Raw genomic sequence first — 18,228 nt, forward strand, 5'->3', positions numbered from 1 at the left:
TCATAGATGAATTTAAAGGTATGAACCTTTAGGGAAAGTGCCGCTACTGCTTATTATATATAAATAATTAATAATTTTGATACATAAAGACCAGAATATATTCCTTTAACGGTAAACCTACAGAATTTTTAATTTAGAGAATTAAAAATATATACTTAAAAATTAATGTAATACATATGAAATATAACATTTCTGAGATTTTTATGAGAATTATTTTATACTCGTAGTTAGATCTGTCTTATGTATAAGTTATTAGAGCACTGAACACAAAGTTCTTTTTGATGTCATGTACTGAATATAAACTGCAAATGGTAATATATTGTACTTTTCTGTTCATTAAATTCAGATTTTATGTCATTATTACTATACACAGAATTGTGCTTTATTATTTGTGGTTAATAAAATGTATACTCTCAGCTTTGGTTGTGATTGGGATTTAAAATAAAACAAAAATAAAAAAAAATTTAACATGTATCAATCCATAAGCACACACTTCTGCTGCTTCCTTAACACCAGGCACTTTATCAGTGCAAACTGAACTGCTGAACAGTCAAAGAAAGGCAGACAAAGAGAGCTCTGGTATGAGCTGATGTCCTGTTTTATTGTTGATCTTGGGACACATTATATTGGCAACTTGCTTAGCTATAGACTTTTCTGTGCAGCTGGCTAGAGAAGGTGATGTTTATAGCAAATCAAGTAACTGGTGTTACCATGTGTTCTGGGACAACTAATGAATCTTGGTTCACACTGTGGCTCTTGATCTTACTTTCTTTAATCATTCATTAGTCCTTTCCTTTCTTTGCATCCTATGAAGGCTGGAACTTAGGAACCAAGAGAAATGTATGCTCATGGTTTAATATGTTATAACTCTTACAAGTATTTTAATGTTTAATTAGTGCTGCTGTAATCCAGTTGTATTAAATCACATTTACAACCAACACATTGTTTGAATTTCATTATATCATGCCTGACAAGACTTACATTATTTTAGTATAATATGTTATATTTGTGAACTAGGAAACTGCTACTTATAAATGATGCCAAAGTTCAAGAGTACAGTTGTATGCTTTTATACAACTGCTTAACACCACAACACAGCAAACAGTTTGAATATAGCAGTGATGGACATACAATAATTAGTTTGCTATCTAATAGAGTTGCTGAAAATCTGTCTGACTGGAGGTAAATAATTTTAATCCTTTAATTTTGACATTTTTGTAGCATAAAGAAAGTCCTAAGGTCATTAATTAATCATACATTTGTGGCTTTGCTCTCTTTCTGTAAATTACAGAAGGAATTCAATAATGTTAGTAGTACTAGCTATGATGAGGTAGCCTTTGATAGATATTATTGATACAACCTGTCACTTCATTTGCAACCTTAAGCAAAACTGCCTTGCAGAGAAAAAAATTACAAAATATTATTAACACTTAATACCTACAAAAATGAGGACAAATCAAAGTTATTTTTTTTATATATATTTATTTTATGTACATCCATTATTCAAGTCAAAATGAAGATGTGGCAATATAAACCAGATGAAGGGAGATTTATGTAATAGTAGTAAGAGGTGACTGCAGCTGTCTACAGAGAACTGAGCTGATCAAAATGGTGTTACCATTGTATCAGAGTGATGTGTCATGGTAATTCAATTTGTTTTTCCTTTCCAAAAGGCCTTTTCCCAGCAGAAATTCATTGGGGAGTTGTTGTGGCATCTGGTGTGAATGCCATGACATTCCAGCAGGTTAGTCATTGGTGCCTCGTTTAAAAGTTATTGCATGGGTACCACAGATTCTCCCATGGTCAGGAGACCATAAACATAAAACACTGAAATAAATACACAATGTTTATGTGGCTACACTTGCTGCCGATTGATTGCTGAAGTTGGGAGAACTGTCCGATAAGCTGGGAATCTCACAGTGATGTCATCTTAGACATTGTCCATAACTTGCTTTAATGTCTGAAAGTTTCAGCATTTGTGTCAAAGTTTCTGATGGATGACCACAAACTGGTATGGCTGGATTGCTATCTCATGGTGTTGACCCAGTATATTACAAAGGGCATAATAGTCTTGAATAGAATATTACACACACATATGCACACACACAATTTTCACGCTCATTTTCTGGGTAAGTGAAGGAGTTCTTATTGACTTCTATTGGCATGATGTGACTATCATCTCAGATTCCTATTTTCAACCCTTGCAAAAAAAGTAAATGTCCAAGTCTCCTCTCAAATGATGTAATCTGGTTTTTAATGATTTTGTAATACCTGAGAGCAAATTGGAGGAGAAATAGTTGAAGTTAAATATAAGAAAAGCACACGGGGTGGATGGGATCTATCCAGTTATATTAAGGGAGGCAGCAAAGGAAGTAATCAAACCCATAATTAGGAGGACAACCTTGAACTCAGGTGAAGTCTCCATTGACTGGAGATGTGCAAATGTGTCCCCAATTCATAAAGGGGGGATCAGAGGCAAGTAATTACAAACCTGTTAACTTCTGTTCCATGGAAAATAATAGAGTTACTGGTTAAAGAAGCATTGCAAGATCATGTAGACAAGACTGCAGCAATAATTCAGACACAGCATGGGTTTGTTAAGGGGAAGTTTTGTCTGACCAATTTGATTGGATATTATGATGTGATTACAAGGGATACAAAAAATAATTTTTATATCATATACTTGGATTTCAGGAAAACTTTTGATACTGTGGCACATGGAAAACTACTGATTAATGCCATAATGCTACAAATTGAAGCATTATGGCATTAAGGGCAAGTTACCACAATGGATAAAAGGATGGTCGAGTGTGAGAAGACAGAGTGGTAATCAATGGATACTGCCTCTTTGGGGACTAATGTTATTAGTGGAGTCCTCTAGGGTTTGGTGTTGGGCCCATTGTTGTTTTATATATTTATCATTGATATTGATGAAGGTATATCAGGCTTAATGTCGAAGTTTGCAGATGATACAAAGGTTAACGGGGTTGTTAATGATAGTATACTACTGCAACAGGATCTAGAAAAGTCGGGCAGATGGGCTGAGAAGTGGCAACTGAAGTTTATCAGTGACAAATGCAAAGTACTGCATATGGGTAGGAGTAACCTCAAAGAAATGTACTAACTGTGTGGTACTATGCTCAGGGTGATAGAGAATGAAAAAGACATGGGAGTAATTGTGCAGTTAGATATGAAGTTTTCTGAGCAGTGCAGACAGCTTGCCAGAGCAAGTTATGGAATCTTGTCAGTGATATACAGGAATTTTGCTAGTTGGGAGAAGGTGATTATTCTTTTGTATAAGGCAATGGTCAGGCTGTGCCTTGAGTACTGCGTGCAGGCCTGGAGGTCTCATTTTAGGAATATGTACAGTTGCTGGAACAAGTACAGAGAAGGGAAACAAGATTGGTGACAGAAACTTGCTCTTACCAAGAAAAGCTTAAATTCCACAAATTGCAGCGTCTGGAGACTAGGCACCAGCGAGGTGATCTGATTGAGGTGTATAAGGCCTTGAATGGGTTGAGCAGGCTCGAGATGCTGGTGAGATTCTTCCTCTTGCTCAGATTACGAACCTGAGGGGGCATAAATTCAAATTGAGGAAGGACAGTTGTAAAATAGATGTTTGGAAATTTGCCTTTAATCAGCGGGTGGTTCACCGGAATGACCTTCCATCTGTCATTGTGGAAGTTGATAGCTTAAATAAATTCATGGAAGAACTGGACAAACTTTTAGAATGACTGGTTGTGAGAAATGCAATTTTTTTTTTTTTTTTGGCTGATGCTTTATAAGCTTGCTTTCTTGCATCATATGCCTCTACTAATGTTAAGACAATGCTTGCCCAAGTGTGTCTCAGCTCACACCGTGAACTGCTTGAAACATTTCTTTGGACAGTTTTCCAACTGCTGTACAGTTCTATTCTGCCCACGATTATCACTTATTATATCTATTAAAAAATCACCTTGCTGGCTGTTGATTCCACTTAAAATTTGATGGTGTGGAGGCAAGAAGAAGAAGTTTGAAAGGTGGAAGTAAGTTTGAAAGCTGTTCTCCTACATTACTAGAACCTAATGCCATCCATTTCCTTACTTCACTCTGTTAATTTAAAGGAGAGATACTATAACATGAAGAGTTATTTACATATTAACGATTGGGCTTGTCTAAAATGAAATATCGAAATAAGGAAACAGGCACAAGCAAGTGAAATAAACACGAGACACTAATAAATTACAACGCTTACTTCGAATTAGGAATAATATCACTGCAGTAGAGGTTTGGTGTAGGGGGAATAATACAAGACAAGACGAAGGGGGGGGTCTACAGCATATAATTACTGAGAGGATGATACGACATAACACGATGGAATCTTGTGTAACACATTCAGAAGAGAATATTAACAACCACGGTGTTGTCAATTTTTCCTATTATGAATTGTCCATTCCACAAATTAATCTTTTAAGTAAGGGGCTCAGTTATAATTTACCTCCCAGATGTCTTCCAAAAAAGCAAACAGTTATTGAATTCGAATTTCGTTTAAGGAACACTAAAAATAGAGAAGGGTTGATACAGCAGATCAATGGAATTATCAATCAGAATAGGGATCCATATATACCTAGGTTATCAAAAGAAGAGAGCATTGGTCTCCAAAAATTACGACGGAACAACAATATTATTGTACAGAAAGCGGACAAGGGTGATACAGTTGTGGTCTTAATTTAAATTGATTATACAGTAATACCCCGACTTACGCTACCCCGACTTACGCGAACTCGGAGTTACGCGGTTCCTGATTTTTTCGTTTGGCAACGCTGCCGCCCACTATCTTCAAGGTCGTTTTTCATATGTTATCGATATACGGTGCGACGGCGGAGAATGAGAGCGAAATATGAACAAAATTCAACTTTGCTGCTTTTATGTTTTTTATATCAGTGAAGGGGAAACACATTTCACCATAATATAACGTAAAAACCAACACAATTCCAGCTATCGGTATAATCGCAAATGCAATTAGATCGAGTTTACTACCAGTTTATAACAGATTCCACTAGCAGAAACGCAACTGGATTTTTATTGTTTTATGGTAGTAACCCCTAGAAATGTGAGGTGTTAATAGTGTATCTCTGCCTTTATGGTGTTGTTTATTCAGTTGCTACATGCGCGCAGCTTTGTTTATGCGTATCAAGCGTGCCTCCTCGTTTTGTAATTGTGCTTTATTCCCTAAAAATGAAAAGGAAGCGTCCTGGTGAAGACACTGCAGATTCAGAGAGAAAAAGAAAAGCAATTATCGATAAACAGAGGCGGACTGGGTCAAAAATTCTTTCCCGGGAAAATTTATAGTAGCCTCATACTATGGTTTATGGCCAAAATCACACTGGCCCACCGGGGTTTCCGCGGTAAGGCTTATTGCCAGTCCGCCTCTGTCGATAGAGAAAAAATATGAAATTGTGAAACGCTTTGAGCGAAATGAAAGACCATGTGATATTGCACGTGCTGCAGGCCTAAATGAAGCAACGGCGAAAAGCACATGACAATTGCAAACTTGACAGGTTGAAAATTGAAAAGGGCTCAATTGTAAAGGGCTTAAAAATTTTAGAAAACATAGACTCCAACGAAGAACGCGTTATAGCTACAAAGCAAGGAATAAAAAAATTATTAGCTTGCTACGAAGAAATTCTGCGTGAAAAAAAGAACGCGCTGTGTCGTCAGACGAATTTGTTAGATTTTATGAAGCCATCGACATCGAAATAACTTTTTAACGTAAGTCATTTGTTTTTTTAATACATATTTTGTATTAATATGTATAAAGAACTGCAATTTTATTAATATTTTTCTTCTAAACTAGTGTTTTTGTTAGTCCTTGGTCCCAATTAAGCAAAACTTACATGTATTTATATGCAAAGTTGTACCCCGACTTACGCGAATTCGACTTACGCGATTTTCGTCGGACCCACCTATCGCGTAACTTCGGGGTATTACTGTATAGACAAACTCAGTAATATTATATCTGACCATTCTACATACCAGGTTGTAAAGAAAGCAGCATTTGACAACTTAATTAAACAATTTAATAGCAAGTTAACTCAGTATAGAAAAAAAAGACTATTTCGATGGCCATTTTAAAATCCCTTAAAGCTAGGACTAATGCTGTACCAACTCTTTTCGGACAGGTCAAACTTCATAAAATAGGATATCCTATTAGACCTATTGTTTCTTACAGAAACACAGCATTTGCATCGCTCGCGGCATACCTTTACAACATTATTAAATCTTTGCGTTTAACATTAAAGTTTAGTTTAAAGAATTAGGAGATGTTATTCAACCAATTAAAAGAAAAAATGCTGAATGGAGATGACGAATTATTCTCTTTAGATGTTTCTTGTATACCAATGTACATGTAGAATATGCCCTTGACGTAATATGGGACTTGATCAGTGATCAGACTATTTGTTTAAACATGTCAAATTTACCCAGAAATGAAATATTTTATTTGATTAAATTTCTTGTGCAAACCAATTATATTAATTTCCAAGATAAAATATACAAGCAGATATTCGGGTTACCGATGGGACTTAGCTTGAGTGGATTGGTTGCTGAAATTTATCTAAATAAGATCGAGCCGGTATACTTTTTTCTTTTTTTTTAAATGTAAACCCCAAACACGAGAGGTATTAGAACCCATAGTACTTAGTACCGTGCTTGGGTTAGAGGTTGAGAAGATGAAAGAAGATATTTGTTGACATTGGACTTGAACTTCTGTAGACTGTAATTTTCAGGAAATATATATGAAGAAAGGTTGTTCCAGAAAACGACAATTGAATGAATAAACAGAGAAGATGAAAAGTTGGTTCTGTGAGTTTGGAGTTGGACAGTAAATGGATGTTGGCTGGTGGCAGCACGTCTTTGGACTGTTTTGAAAGAGAGAGCGGGAATTATAGAAAACAATTCAGAAGAACAGTGCCCTATGGAAGTATCTGTAGAAGAGGCATGCAGCAGAAACAGTATATCTATGAGACCAAATGGAGAGACTCTGTTAGAGATGAATCATTAATTAACCTAACTGCCCTCTTCTGAATGGAATCAAGAAGCCTGAGAGAGAGGTTTTGGGGGCACCACCCCAGATGTGGGAACAATATTCCATGGCAGGGCGGATTTGCGATTTATACAGAGTAAGCAGCTGTTTGGAAGAAAACTAACGCCGAGAGCGAAAGAGAAAACCAAGTTTTTTAGATGCTGAGGAAGCAATATTTGTAATGTGCTTGTGCCAAGAGAGATTAGAAGTCAGGGTAATCCCCAAAAGAGATATATCATTTTGCCTAAAAATCAGAGTGTCACTAAAGATAAGCATAGGAGCAGAAGAATCCTTTTTGCGAGATATAAGACAAGAATGAGTTTTAGAAGGGTTGAAATCAACTAGGTTGTCTTTGCCCCACTGCAGAATTACCTGGAGATCAGCATTTAAGGAATTTGCAGCAGATTTTCTAGAAGTTGAAGCTGATTGAGCAGGGCAAGGTTTCTCAAAATGGAAAGTGGAATGCAATGTGCTATCAACGGCAAAAATATGGATATGATTTCCAGTCAATGGAAGGTCATTAATATACAAGAGGAAAAGAGTGGGGGAAAGAACTGAACCTTGGGGGACACCGGCATTAGTGGAAAAGTTAGAAGACAGAGCGCCATCTGCCATCACCCTCAGTGAGCGTTCAGAGAGAAAACTGGATAACCAATTACTAAAAACAGTTGGCAAACCATAAAATGGAAGCTTGTTTAGAAGACCTTTATGCCAAACACGATCGAAAGCCCTTGAGAAGTCAAGAGCAACTACTTGTGTTTCACCGAACGTTTCCATTGAATTAGTCCATAAATGGGTAACATAAGCCAGAATATCACCAGTGGATCGACACTGACGGAATCCATACTGGCGATCGTTGATCAGACGGAAGGTTTCTAAGTAGTTTAAGAGTTGGCGGTTAATCGATCCTCCATTACTTTAGAAAGAGTAGAAGTAATTGCAATGGGACGATAATTGGATGGGAGGGATTTGTCACCCTTTTTAGGAACTGGCTGGATATGAGCAAATTTCCAAGCAGAAGGAAAAACACCTTCGGAATAAGAAAGTGAAAAAAGGTGGCAAAGAATAGGAGTAAGTTCAGGAGCACAGGTTTTGAGAACAAGTGGAGAAATACCAGATGGACCAGGAGCTTTCTTAGCATCAAGATTCGTCAAAATCCTTCTGACATCCTTTTGACGGAAGACCACAGGAGGCATTGAATGGAGCGTGTTGGGAATGGTGGGAGGTGTTTTACCAAGATCATTAATACATGAGTTGTAAGAAAAATGGGCTGCTAGCACGTCAGCTTTATCCTTGGCTGACGTGACAACAGAACCATCTGGTTTGGACAGAGGTGGGGCAGAGATGGGCAAAATTTGCGGCCAATAGCTTTTCCCGGCTACCATTAGGGCAAGAAGCAAGTTTTCTACTCTTAGCATGTTCAAACTCTAGTTTGGACCGATTAATAACTGCTTTACAATTGTTGCGAGCTTTGGTGTAGGTAGAAAATGAAACTGATGAATTAGAAACAAGCCAATTACGATATGCAACATTCTTCTCTTGAACAGCCTTAGCACATTTATTGTAAAACCAAGGTTTAGGTAAAGGACAAGATTTTAAAGTGGAGTGTGGGATAAAGGATTTCATTCCTGGAAGAATAATTTCACTGACACGATCTGAGCAAATGTTGACATCGGAAGTTTTGTAACAGTAATCCGACCAAGGAAAAGAAATCTCGCAGGTCATCCTATTTTGCATTCTTGTAATGCCAAACAACACGAGCAGATCATGAGATAAAGGCTCCATTGGAGAAGAGACAATCACCAAGTTGTGATCTGAAGTACCTAAAGGACTTCTCACTTGGACCGTGTACCTAGAAGGGTTGTTTGTGAGAAAAAGATCAAGCATGTTGGCTGTATGATTAGGATTGTCCGGTATTCTTGTAGGTAAATAAACAATCTGTGCTAGGTCATTAGTAATTGCAAAAGCCTCAGCATCTCGACCTGCTGGGTCGGTGTGACTAGAAAACGGAAGCCAGCTGACAATTCATGGTGTATTCAATAGTAAGAAAAGGAGGGTTGGACATGCTGTATGAAGTAATGAAATTTTGGATATGGTGTACACATGGTAAGAATATGCACAGATCCTTGACATAATGTGGCCTCGACAATGCTCCCCGCATACACACTACTTGGACTCCCTCCAGTCACTATCTGGCAGAGAGAGGTAACAAGATTATACACTAGCTGATCCAGAAGCCTCCTAGAGAGTTACCAATAGGTTCGGTCCGGTGTACTAACTAGTGGCCAGCCTGCGACACCGTTTTAGAGCTGTGCCCACGAAATGTAAGGAATATTGGATCTCGCCACGATGTTCATCTTAACCTCAGAATTCCTCAATCATACTGCATGATGGAACAGATGGGAAGGGTTGACCGGAACTTAGCTCTAGAGACTAAACATAGGTTCCACCACTTCAAGCCTCCAATAAGCAAAGTGGTGGTATTGCACCGGTTGAAGAGAGTCATCTACCACCTAGTACTGCCTGGCAACATAGAGGGGTGGCATTCCTCCATGTGGTGTGGGCGCCACACCTCGACCCTTGCTTACGTTGGTTCACACCTGGGTTCACCCACTACGTACTTGTGCATGGAGGTTATACCCAGGATTACTAAGAGTCGCACCATCGTGAAGGTGCAGCAGAGGGTTTGGCTGTCACAGACTGTCTGGACTTCGCCAAAATTGGGTCCACTTGACTTGAGTGTCACCCGAATATCAGTTCCCTCAGCGTTTTAGACTCCCAGGTAGCAAGTACAGCTTGTCTGGCATATCTGAGAGAATGTCTGTGACAACCTCAAGGACCGTACTTAACACAACATCTCCCTAATATAACATTCTACAGTAGATATCTTGATTGATATCTTAATAATTATTAATAAATATATAGTACAGAAGTTCCTGGATACATTTAATAACATTCATACTCAACTTAAGTTCACTATAAATGGAAATCCTGCATCACAAATCCATAAATTTTCTAAATTTTACTTTAACCAGGGTTAACAAAAACATGTTTTTTAAAATTTATAGGAAGCCAACGAATACTGGAAAATTTTTGCATCATTCAAGTTACCACCCTTTTACATATAAAAGGAGCATTATTTTTAATGTTTCATAATGCATATAGATACAGCTCTATTCAAGAATCTTTATTGGATGAGCTCACAGAACTGACAAAAAGATATTTAAATTGTGTTTATTTATTAGGTACCATTATGCAGATTAGTCAACAGGCGAAATATAAATTGGAGACAGGTACAACAAATGACAGGGCGGATCACAAACATTTTATTAAAGTTCCGTATATACAGCATTGGTATAGACAATTTATTAACATATTTAAGAACACTGAATTTAAGATTGTTCCACAACCCATGAGTAAGCTCCATGCCGTCTTGAAATATAGGACATATATAGTTCCTACCATGGAAGCTCACAATATTGTTTACAATATTTCTTGTGGTGGGTGCAATTCTACTTATATTGGCTCGACCCAAAATTTACTTTCGGTAAGGATACAGCAGCATGTGGCATCAGTTAAGGCAGGTAGGACGGGTGCCTCTGAGCTTGCATTTCATGCGATCACAGATGTGTTCCTTTTTAATGAATCGAAGGTTCTTAATAAACAGCGGGAATATTTAAATTATTAATTGCCGAAACATTAGAAATGAGATTAAATGTTAACTCTATTAATATACGCAGACCTTACAATATTTTGGACTTTGGACTCGTGGACGCTTACGCACATGCATGAATAGAAATTCATACATTAATTTATATAAATAATCTTGTGTCAGGTATCGTTAATTTTATATAAAACGGGGGATATCATTCGAGAATCACTTTTGTACTTCTTGTGAACACGGTAACAAACCAAATAAGGTGGTCTCTTAAAAGAAGTTAAAAAACGGTTTTAAAGTTTAATTTATGTGTGAATTAATTTATTTGTTTTGTAGTTTTTACAATTTTACGACAATTGCTTTTCAGTTCTCATGATGGCTTGTGATGTTGGTTGGTTTTTTTGGAGGTTGGTGGCCGCCATCTTTCCGTAATTCTTTCCGATTTCCTTGACGTGATTTTAATTTTAATTAATATAGCTAAAATAGCTATTAATTTTAATTATTTATGACTATGCACGGGGTAAGTTCATATTATAATCATTCGCGATTGAGTGTTGCGAGATTAACAGTCCTGCTAAAAAGGTATGAGGTTTTCACCTATAATTTAAGATTATAACATGAAGACACTGCTAGAAGCTGTTCAATGTGGTACTCATCAGTGGGATATCCGCACAGATCCTCAGTCATTGGTACATTAATGGAAAAGCAAAGAGGATTTGCAAAACATTGTTGCTATCTGTGCCCATGAGGAGACAGCTGTTCTACTGCAGGCCATTACACCAGATTGTCACTTGGCCTTGAAGAAGCACATATTGATGTTAGTACTGGCAAATGATTCAAGAAAGCAAGCTTATGGAACATTATAAAAACAAAAAAACTTCCCACATCCCCTGTCCATTCCCTCAAATAATTTTAGTTCTTCCTTGAATTTATTCAGACTATCCATTTGCACAACAGATGAAGGTTTGTTCCAACAATCAACCATCTGCTGGCAAAAGGCAGATTTTGCACATATCCCTCAACCATCCTTCCTCAATTTGAATTTATGTCCCTTCTTGTATGCAGTCTCAGCAAGAGGAAGAATGCCATCAGAATTAAACTTGCCTACTCAATCCATTCAAAGCCTTGAATACTCAATCAGATCACCTCACAGGTGCCTTGTCTCCAGATGCTACAATTTGCAGAATCAGTCTACCTTGGTAAGAGCACCCTTTTGTTCCTTTCACCAATTGGTTGCCCTTCTCTACACCCTTTCCAGCAGATCTACATCCTTCCTGCATCTTACTGTATACAGTACTCAAGATGCAGCCTAACCATGGCCTTGTACAAAGGGATATTCACCTCCTTATCCCTGTTAGCAAAGTTTCTGTATACATTCAGGTTAATGGAAAATGAAAGACCCTTAGGTCTTTAACCCGAATTAACCGGAATGTAGTACCACACAGTTGATATGTTAATCTGGGATTATTGCTACCCATATGCAATACCTTTCATTTGTAAATTGTTAGTTAAACTTCAACTTCCATTTCTCAGTCCATCTGCCTAATTTTTCTAGATCTTGTTGCTGTAGCTTATCATAAATATTGTCAATATCCACGCTGCCAACCTTTGTATCATCTGCAAACTTGGACATTAAGCCTGATATACCATTAATAAATACAGGCAGTGGTGAGCTATAAGTAGGCTCGGAGAGCCCATTGTTATTTTTTTTGAAAATTTGCGAGCCCATTGTTGAGACGATAATTTATTTTACAAATGAAATCCTGAATGCAATTATTGAGTATCCAGAGCCGGAACTACGTGGGACAAGCAGGACACTGTCCCCAGCATTCGATCAGTTATGTATTTTAAAATTGCTTATTTTTGATTTTATTACAGTCGGACCTCTGTTTAACCAACTTCTTTATAGCGAATTTTTTTGGAATTCCCCTTTTTAGTAATTACATTTAAAATAGTTTCTGTTGAATGAAGAAAATTTCCATGTAACGAACGGATTTAGAGAGACAACTTTGTACGCATTGTTCTCACCTCTGGCCTTTCAGCAATTTAGGTAATTAGAAAGCGCGAATTAAGGATGAAAGGGATTACCGTTTCACAATGTTAGTGGTGTCCCTAAAACCTGCAGTCATATACCGAGAAGTCGCGCTCATCAAACTGCTTTTCATGGCCAGTCAGAGGATTAAGATTAAGTCTCTGGTCAAGCTGTGTTGTGTTTCCCCTTTACTCCAACAAGAAGCCATGTTTTTCGGAGAAGTAAGTGATCCATGTGTTTCAGTAAATTTCTCCCTCTATGTTTACGTGGTCACAGTAGCCGAATATCTGAGTTATTCCGACATTTTGCACAATATTCAAAGAACTAGTGACAGTAGCAATGTAGGGAGTGGATTGAGGTAACTAAGAAATTATGCGAACGTTACGGAGATGAAATGTTGGCAGATTTTGAAACTTCTTCAAGGCTTTCACAGTGTAGAAAATGTTCTAAAATATAATGGCATACAGGGAATAATTTAAAAAAAAAAAAAAAAAAAAACTATGCATTATATCATCAAACTCCAAAAAACCAGTGTGAATTAAGGATGATTGCTAAAGAACTTGATGTGGAAACTATAAAATTCGGTTGTGTGTTCAGGCCACGATGAGCAGCTTGTAGCTTGAGGATGGCAATTGCGGGTTGAAGGAATCATCCCGCTTTGTGCAAACATTTTGAATCAGAAGTTAAAACTTTTGTGATCATTAAACTGACTTTTCAATGTGGGATTTTGTAACAATTTAGGACTAATGATTGGCATCCTGCAGGAGCTCGCTTGCCTTTCAGAAGCTTTACAAAATCACTATAAAAAAGCAGATAAAGTAATTATTCGAACTATCAATGCTATTGCTAATTTGAAAAATTCCGAAAGAAATTATGACGCTAAAATTGAGAGCACGTTGAAGTGGAAAGAATTTGAAGGAATCAAATTCGAACACATTTAAAAAATTATTCATGACAAGTTATTAATGCATTGTTTTTTGTCCTTAAAGGATAAATTATTAATGCAACAGAGTGATTTTAAATTAAATAATGATTCCATTGACGACGAGGAATGGAAAGACATTTTAAACATATGCCACCCCGAAATCGTGAAATGTGAAAGAACTTTCATCTTGGTTACAAGATGGTGAAGACCGAATAAGAAATTTAAGTTTTTTGTTAAAATATGAAATAAAAATTAATGATTTTAGAGATTTTGTCGAAGACAGTTTATCTTTAAAATCGAGTGAAATTCCCTTTTCAATTAAGAAAGTCAAAAATATCTTTTGAAACCATTGCGATTAGCAGCAATGAAGCTTAGCGAGCTTTCAGCGTACTGAATAATATTGAGTGAATGAATGAATAATGTTCACAGTTAAACACATTGCACATTATTATGATCTAAATGGAAAACCACTGCTTCAATTTGATCCGGATCGTTACGTCAAATCATTCCTTTGTAATCATCGCTCAGCAATTGAGCAAAGCAGATTGATAAAAAATACAGTGGATTCCGGTTATTTGGGCCACTGGTTAATTGGGACAGCCGTTTATTTGGGACAAATCTTAAAAACCAGAACCCAATCGAGAAAATAGCCAGGGTTTGCTTCGCTTAATTGGGACAAAATGCTGTTTAATGGGGGCAGGAGACCGCAGCACTGGAGGTTACCCTACGATTGTCTCTGACCGTACCACGTAGTTCGGTTGGATTTCTGGAGGTCACAACCATAAAACAAGAAAAACAATTAGCAGTCACCTGTCTATTGGGCTTTTCTGTTAGTGCAATCTATCATAAACGGATAGTAAACTTGATCTTATTGAATTTGCGATAATACTGACAGCAGGCGCCTCCGTAGCCAGGTGGGAAGGAGCAGCAGTGCGTAGCACATGCTTCTTGATTAAACCGGGGTTCGAGCCCGTCACCACCAAATACGGAGGATGCGGAAAGGTCAGGGAATGACCACCGCATACCCCGGAGCAATATGGCCTTAGTTGCTAATGCTCCTAAAAACCAAAAAACAAACAAACAAACAAACAATACTGACAGCTGGAATTCAGTGGGTTGTTATGGTAAAAAGTGTAATTCCATGGAATCTTCAATCATATAAAAACAATTTTCAGAATCTTCTCTTCATTCCTATTTTTTTAAAGCTTTGTAACTCGTTACTCCATTCCCACTTGCGCGTATTGTGTTACATGCAGTTTGTGTGTGCCGTGTTTTTTGTTATTAATTGCTTATCTTTTTAATGTTTTAAATTTTAATCCCCACCCACAAATGTCAGTGAACAGAAATGTCATCTAGTTTAGTTAGTATGTACATATTACAGTACGTATTAATTATTCCAATTATCACATATATTCTTACGAATTTCACGCATCATATAATTTTTTAATTGGTAAGGTAATAAAGGGTAAATTTGTGCTTAATATATCTTTACTTTTATAGCCTGTGGATAATATTCCTCCTATTTTTGCTAATTAGAATCACTGTTTAATAGAATTAAAATTAAATTCACAAACGTGATCACAATCACTGGCACTTACTGCACATCGTATAGTGAAGGGTACTTTATTATGGTGAGTTCGTCGTAACGTGATTTGATTGTACAGTGAACTAATTGTAAAGGGCGGGGGTACATTGTATTTTTAACTATTTACGTGGAACTTCGGATAATTGGGGCATCCACTTAATCGGGCCAAAATGCACTAGTCCCGATGTGTCTCAAATAACCGGAATGGACTGTATTAACAAATATTAATAAAGAAGTAAATTGCATATAGCAATTTACTGTAATAATAATTTTTTAATGTAATATTTGTGTAATAATTTTTTTAATGTAATATTTGTTTTTATATTGTGGAATGTTTTGTGATAGTTTTTATGTAATTTGTGTAATGGGAAATATTTCATGTTATTTTTTATTCACAATATTAAAATAATTTATCCATTGTGTTTCCCCGAGTTGTTAAAAAAAACACTAATAAAAAAGTAGAGCGTGTGCCGAGCACACGCGGTAGATGGTTTATGTGAAACATCCTTCATGTTTCTTTTAGGTGTTTTGATTTAGTATTAGTATTATTAGCCATGTGGTGCCAGGAAGCCTGAGGCTTATGTTGCACCAGCCAAAAAAAATTTCTGAGTAACCCTGGTTACGAAATAAAAGAGTATTACCCTGGTTATATTAGTTACGAAATAAAAGAGCTTCTATATTGTAAATATTTTATTGAACATTCGCCAATTTTGATAATTTGTGGAAGACATGATACAATGGATTTATGATAACTAAAGTAGAGATGTATACTTGCAATTGCAAGTATACATCTAATTGTCTCTAGAAAACAGCGTTGATTGAAGTATTGATCTTGTAGTTCAAACGACATACGCAGCTGTTAGGGAAACCTAACAATGGAATGTAACGAAAATGCGAAACAAAAAAAAGAAATTGTTGACAAATATTTGTATTGTTACTGTCATATCACAAATACTTGTATTGTCGCAGTCATATGATAAACACTTGTATTCTCGCAGTCATAATGACAAATACAATGACAAATTATAAACTGAGTATGATTCTAACAATAAAAGTAGTAGTAGTAGCAATCATACTCAGTTTATAATAAACAAAAAAAAAAAAAAAAAAAAAGTCAGCAAATTTGTGTATGAGCTCCTTTGGTGCAACAAAGAATGTCCAAAAGACTTGCATTTTTGGATTGTATTTACATATAACTTACATTTTTGGATTGTACTTACTTTTGATCTGCATTACTTAAACTTTTTACCATTAAACCTATCCATGCACAGATCTAATCATGCAATTTGTGTACATTTTTTAATCATTGTTTTTTAGAAGAAACATTATCTTTGTTATATTTATCAATGATATTGATTATATTTGTATATTTCTCAATGATATTGATGAAGGTATATCAGGCTTAGTGTCGAAGTTTGCAGATGATACAAAGGTTGGCAGGGTTGTTAATGACAGTAATGGCAGTGTGCTACTGCAACAGGATCTAGATAATTTGGGCAGATGGGCTAAGAAGTGGCAACTGAAGTTTAACCTTGACAAATGCAAAGTACTGCATATAGGTTGAAGTAACCCCAGAGAAATGTACCAACTGTGTGGTACTACACTTAAGGTGGTAGAAAATGAAAAAGACCTGGGAGTAATTGTGCAGTCAGATATGAAGTTTTCTGAGCAATGCAGACAGGCTGCCAGGGCAGGTCATGGGGTTTTGTCAATGTTATATAGGAATTTTGCTAGCGAGGAAAAGCAGGTGATTGTCCCTCTGTATAAGGCAATGGCCACGCCTTGAGTACTGCGTACAGGTCTGGAGGCCTCATTTTAGGAAGGATGTAGATTTGCTTGAGCGTGTACAGAGAAGGGCAACAAGATTGGTGAGGGGAATGAAGGGATCTTCTTACCAAGAGAGGCTTAAGTTCTGCAAATTGCAGTGGCTGAAGACTAGGCACCTGCGCAGTGATCTGATTGAGGTGTATAAGATCTTGAATGGGTTGAGCACGCCGAATTCTGATGGGATCCTTCCACTTTTTCAGATTAAGAACCTAAGGGGGCATAAATTCAAATTAAGAAAAGACAGATGTAGAATAGATGTGCGGAAATTTGCCTTTAGCCAGCGGGTGGTTAATTGCTGGAACAAAGTTCTATCTGTTATTGTGGAAGTTGATAGGTTAAATAAATTTAAGGAGGAACTGGAGAGGCATTTGGAGGGAATGGTGTGTTTTTTTTTTTTTTTTTTGTTTTTTTTTTGTTTTTGGCTGATGCTGCATAAGCTCATACACTTACTTTCTTGCATCACATGCCACTACTACTATTTTCATAATATTATTTAATAAAAATGAAAGTTGTACATCATTGTCTTAATTTTTATGTAGTTTCTTATGTCTGGAATACCTCATACAGAAAGTAGATATTTCAAGGTGTTTTGCTAATCTTCCAGTGCAAAATAGGTAAGGGGAAAAAAAATTGTTTTTTAATTAAAAAGTTTCTAGAATTATCAGCAGCTGTGTACTTCAGATTTATTGATAATCTTAAGCCTATGCGATGTTGAACCTGCTTGAATTGTGAAATAATAACGTAATGAAGTAACCCTGCACACATAGTATTGTATCGTATTAAATGATAAGTTGCTGGGTACAGCAAAGAGGCCGACCGGGCTAGCCGAGTGGGTAAAGTACCTGCCCGGCAACCCAAAGGTCGCGGGTTCGATTCCCGCCTCGGGCTTGGATCAAAGTACTGCAAAAAACCTTGGGAGGTGCAATATGGCCACAGAAGCCGATGCGCCAACAACTACCAAATCAAAAAAAAAACAGCAAAGAAACATGTCTAACTTCTGTACCATCTGATATTACTTCAGGATTGGTGCCGCCCAAAATCCCGACAGCCAGATTCCCGACAGGCCAAAATCCCGACATACCGATTGTATTTAAAAAAACAAAGTTAGTCTATATTTCAGAAATTGTATTTGCAATAA

At 36.8% G+C, this 18,228-nt stretch overlaps 1 protein-coding gene across 1 annotated transcript in view; it reads left to right on the forward strand.

The window, feature by feature from the left end:
* Positions 1-18,228, forward strand: part of LOC150086756 (ataxin-10) — a 129,717-nt gene that overhangs the window by 38,807 nt on the left and 72,682 nt on the right. The window contains exons 5-6 of the mRNA XM_090371563.1: positions 1,018-1,182; positions 17,630-17,704. Of these exons, the coding sequence (XP_090227689.1) occupies positions 1,018-1,182; positions 17,630-17,704 (240 nt within the window). The remainder of the gene's footprint in view (positions 1-1,017; positions 1,183-17,629; positions 17,705-18,228) is intronic.

This window comes from Mastigoproctus giganteus, chromosome 4 (genome assembly GCF_048544385.1).
Source record: "Mastigoproctus giganteus isolate SK-2022 chromosome 4, ASM4854438v1, whole genome shotgun sequence".
Lineage (NCBI taxonomy): Eukaryota > Metazoa > Arthropoda > Arachnida > Uropygi > Thelyphonidae > Mastigoproctus > Mastigoproctus giganteus.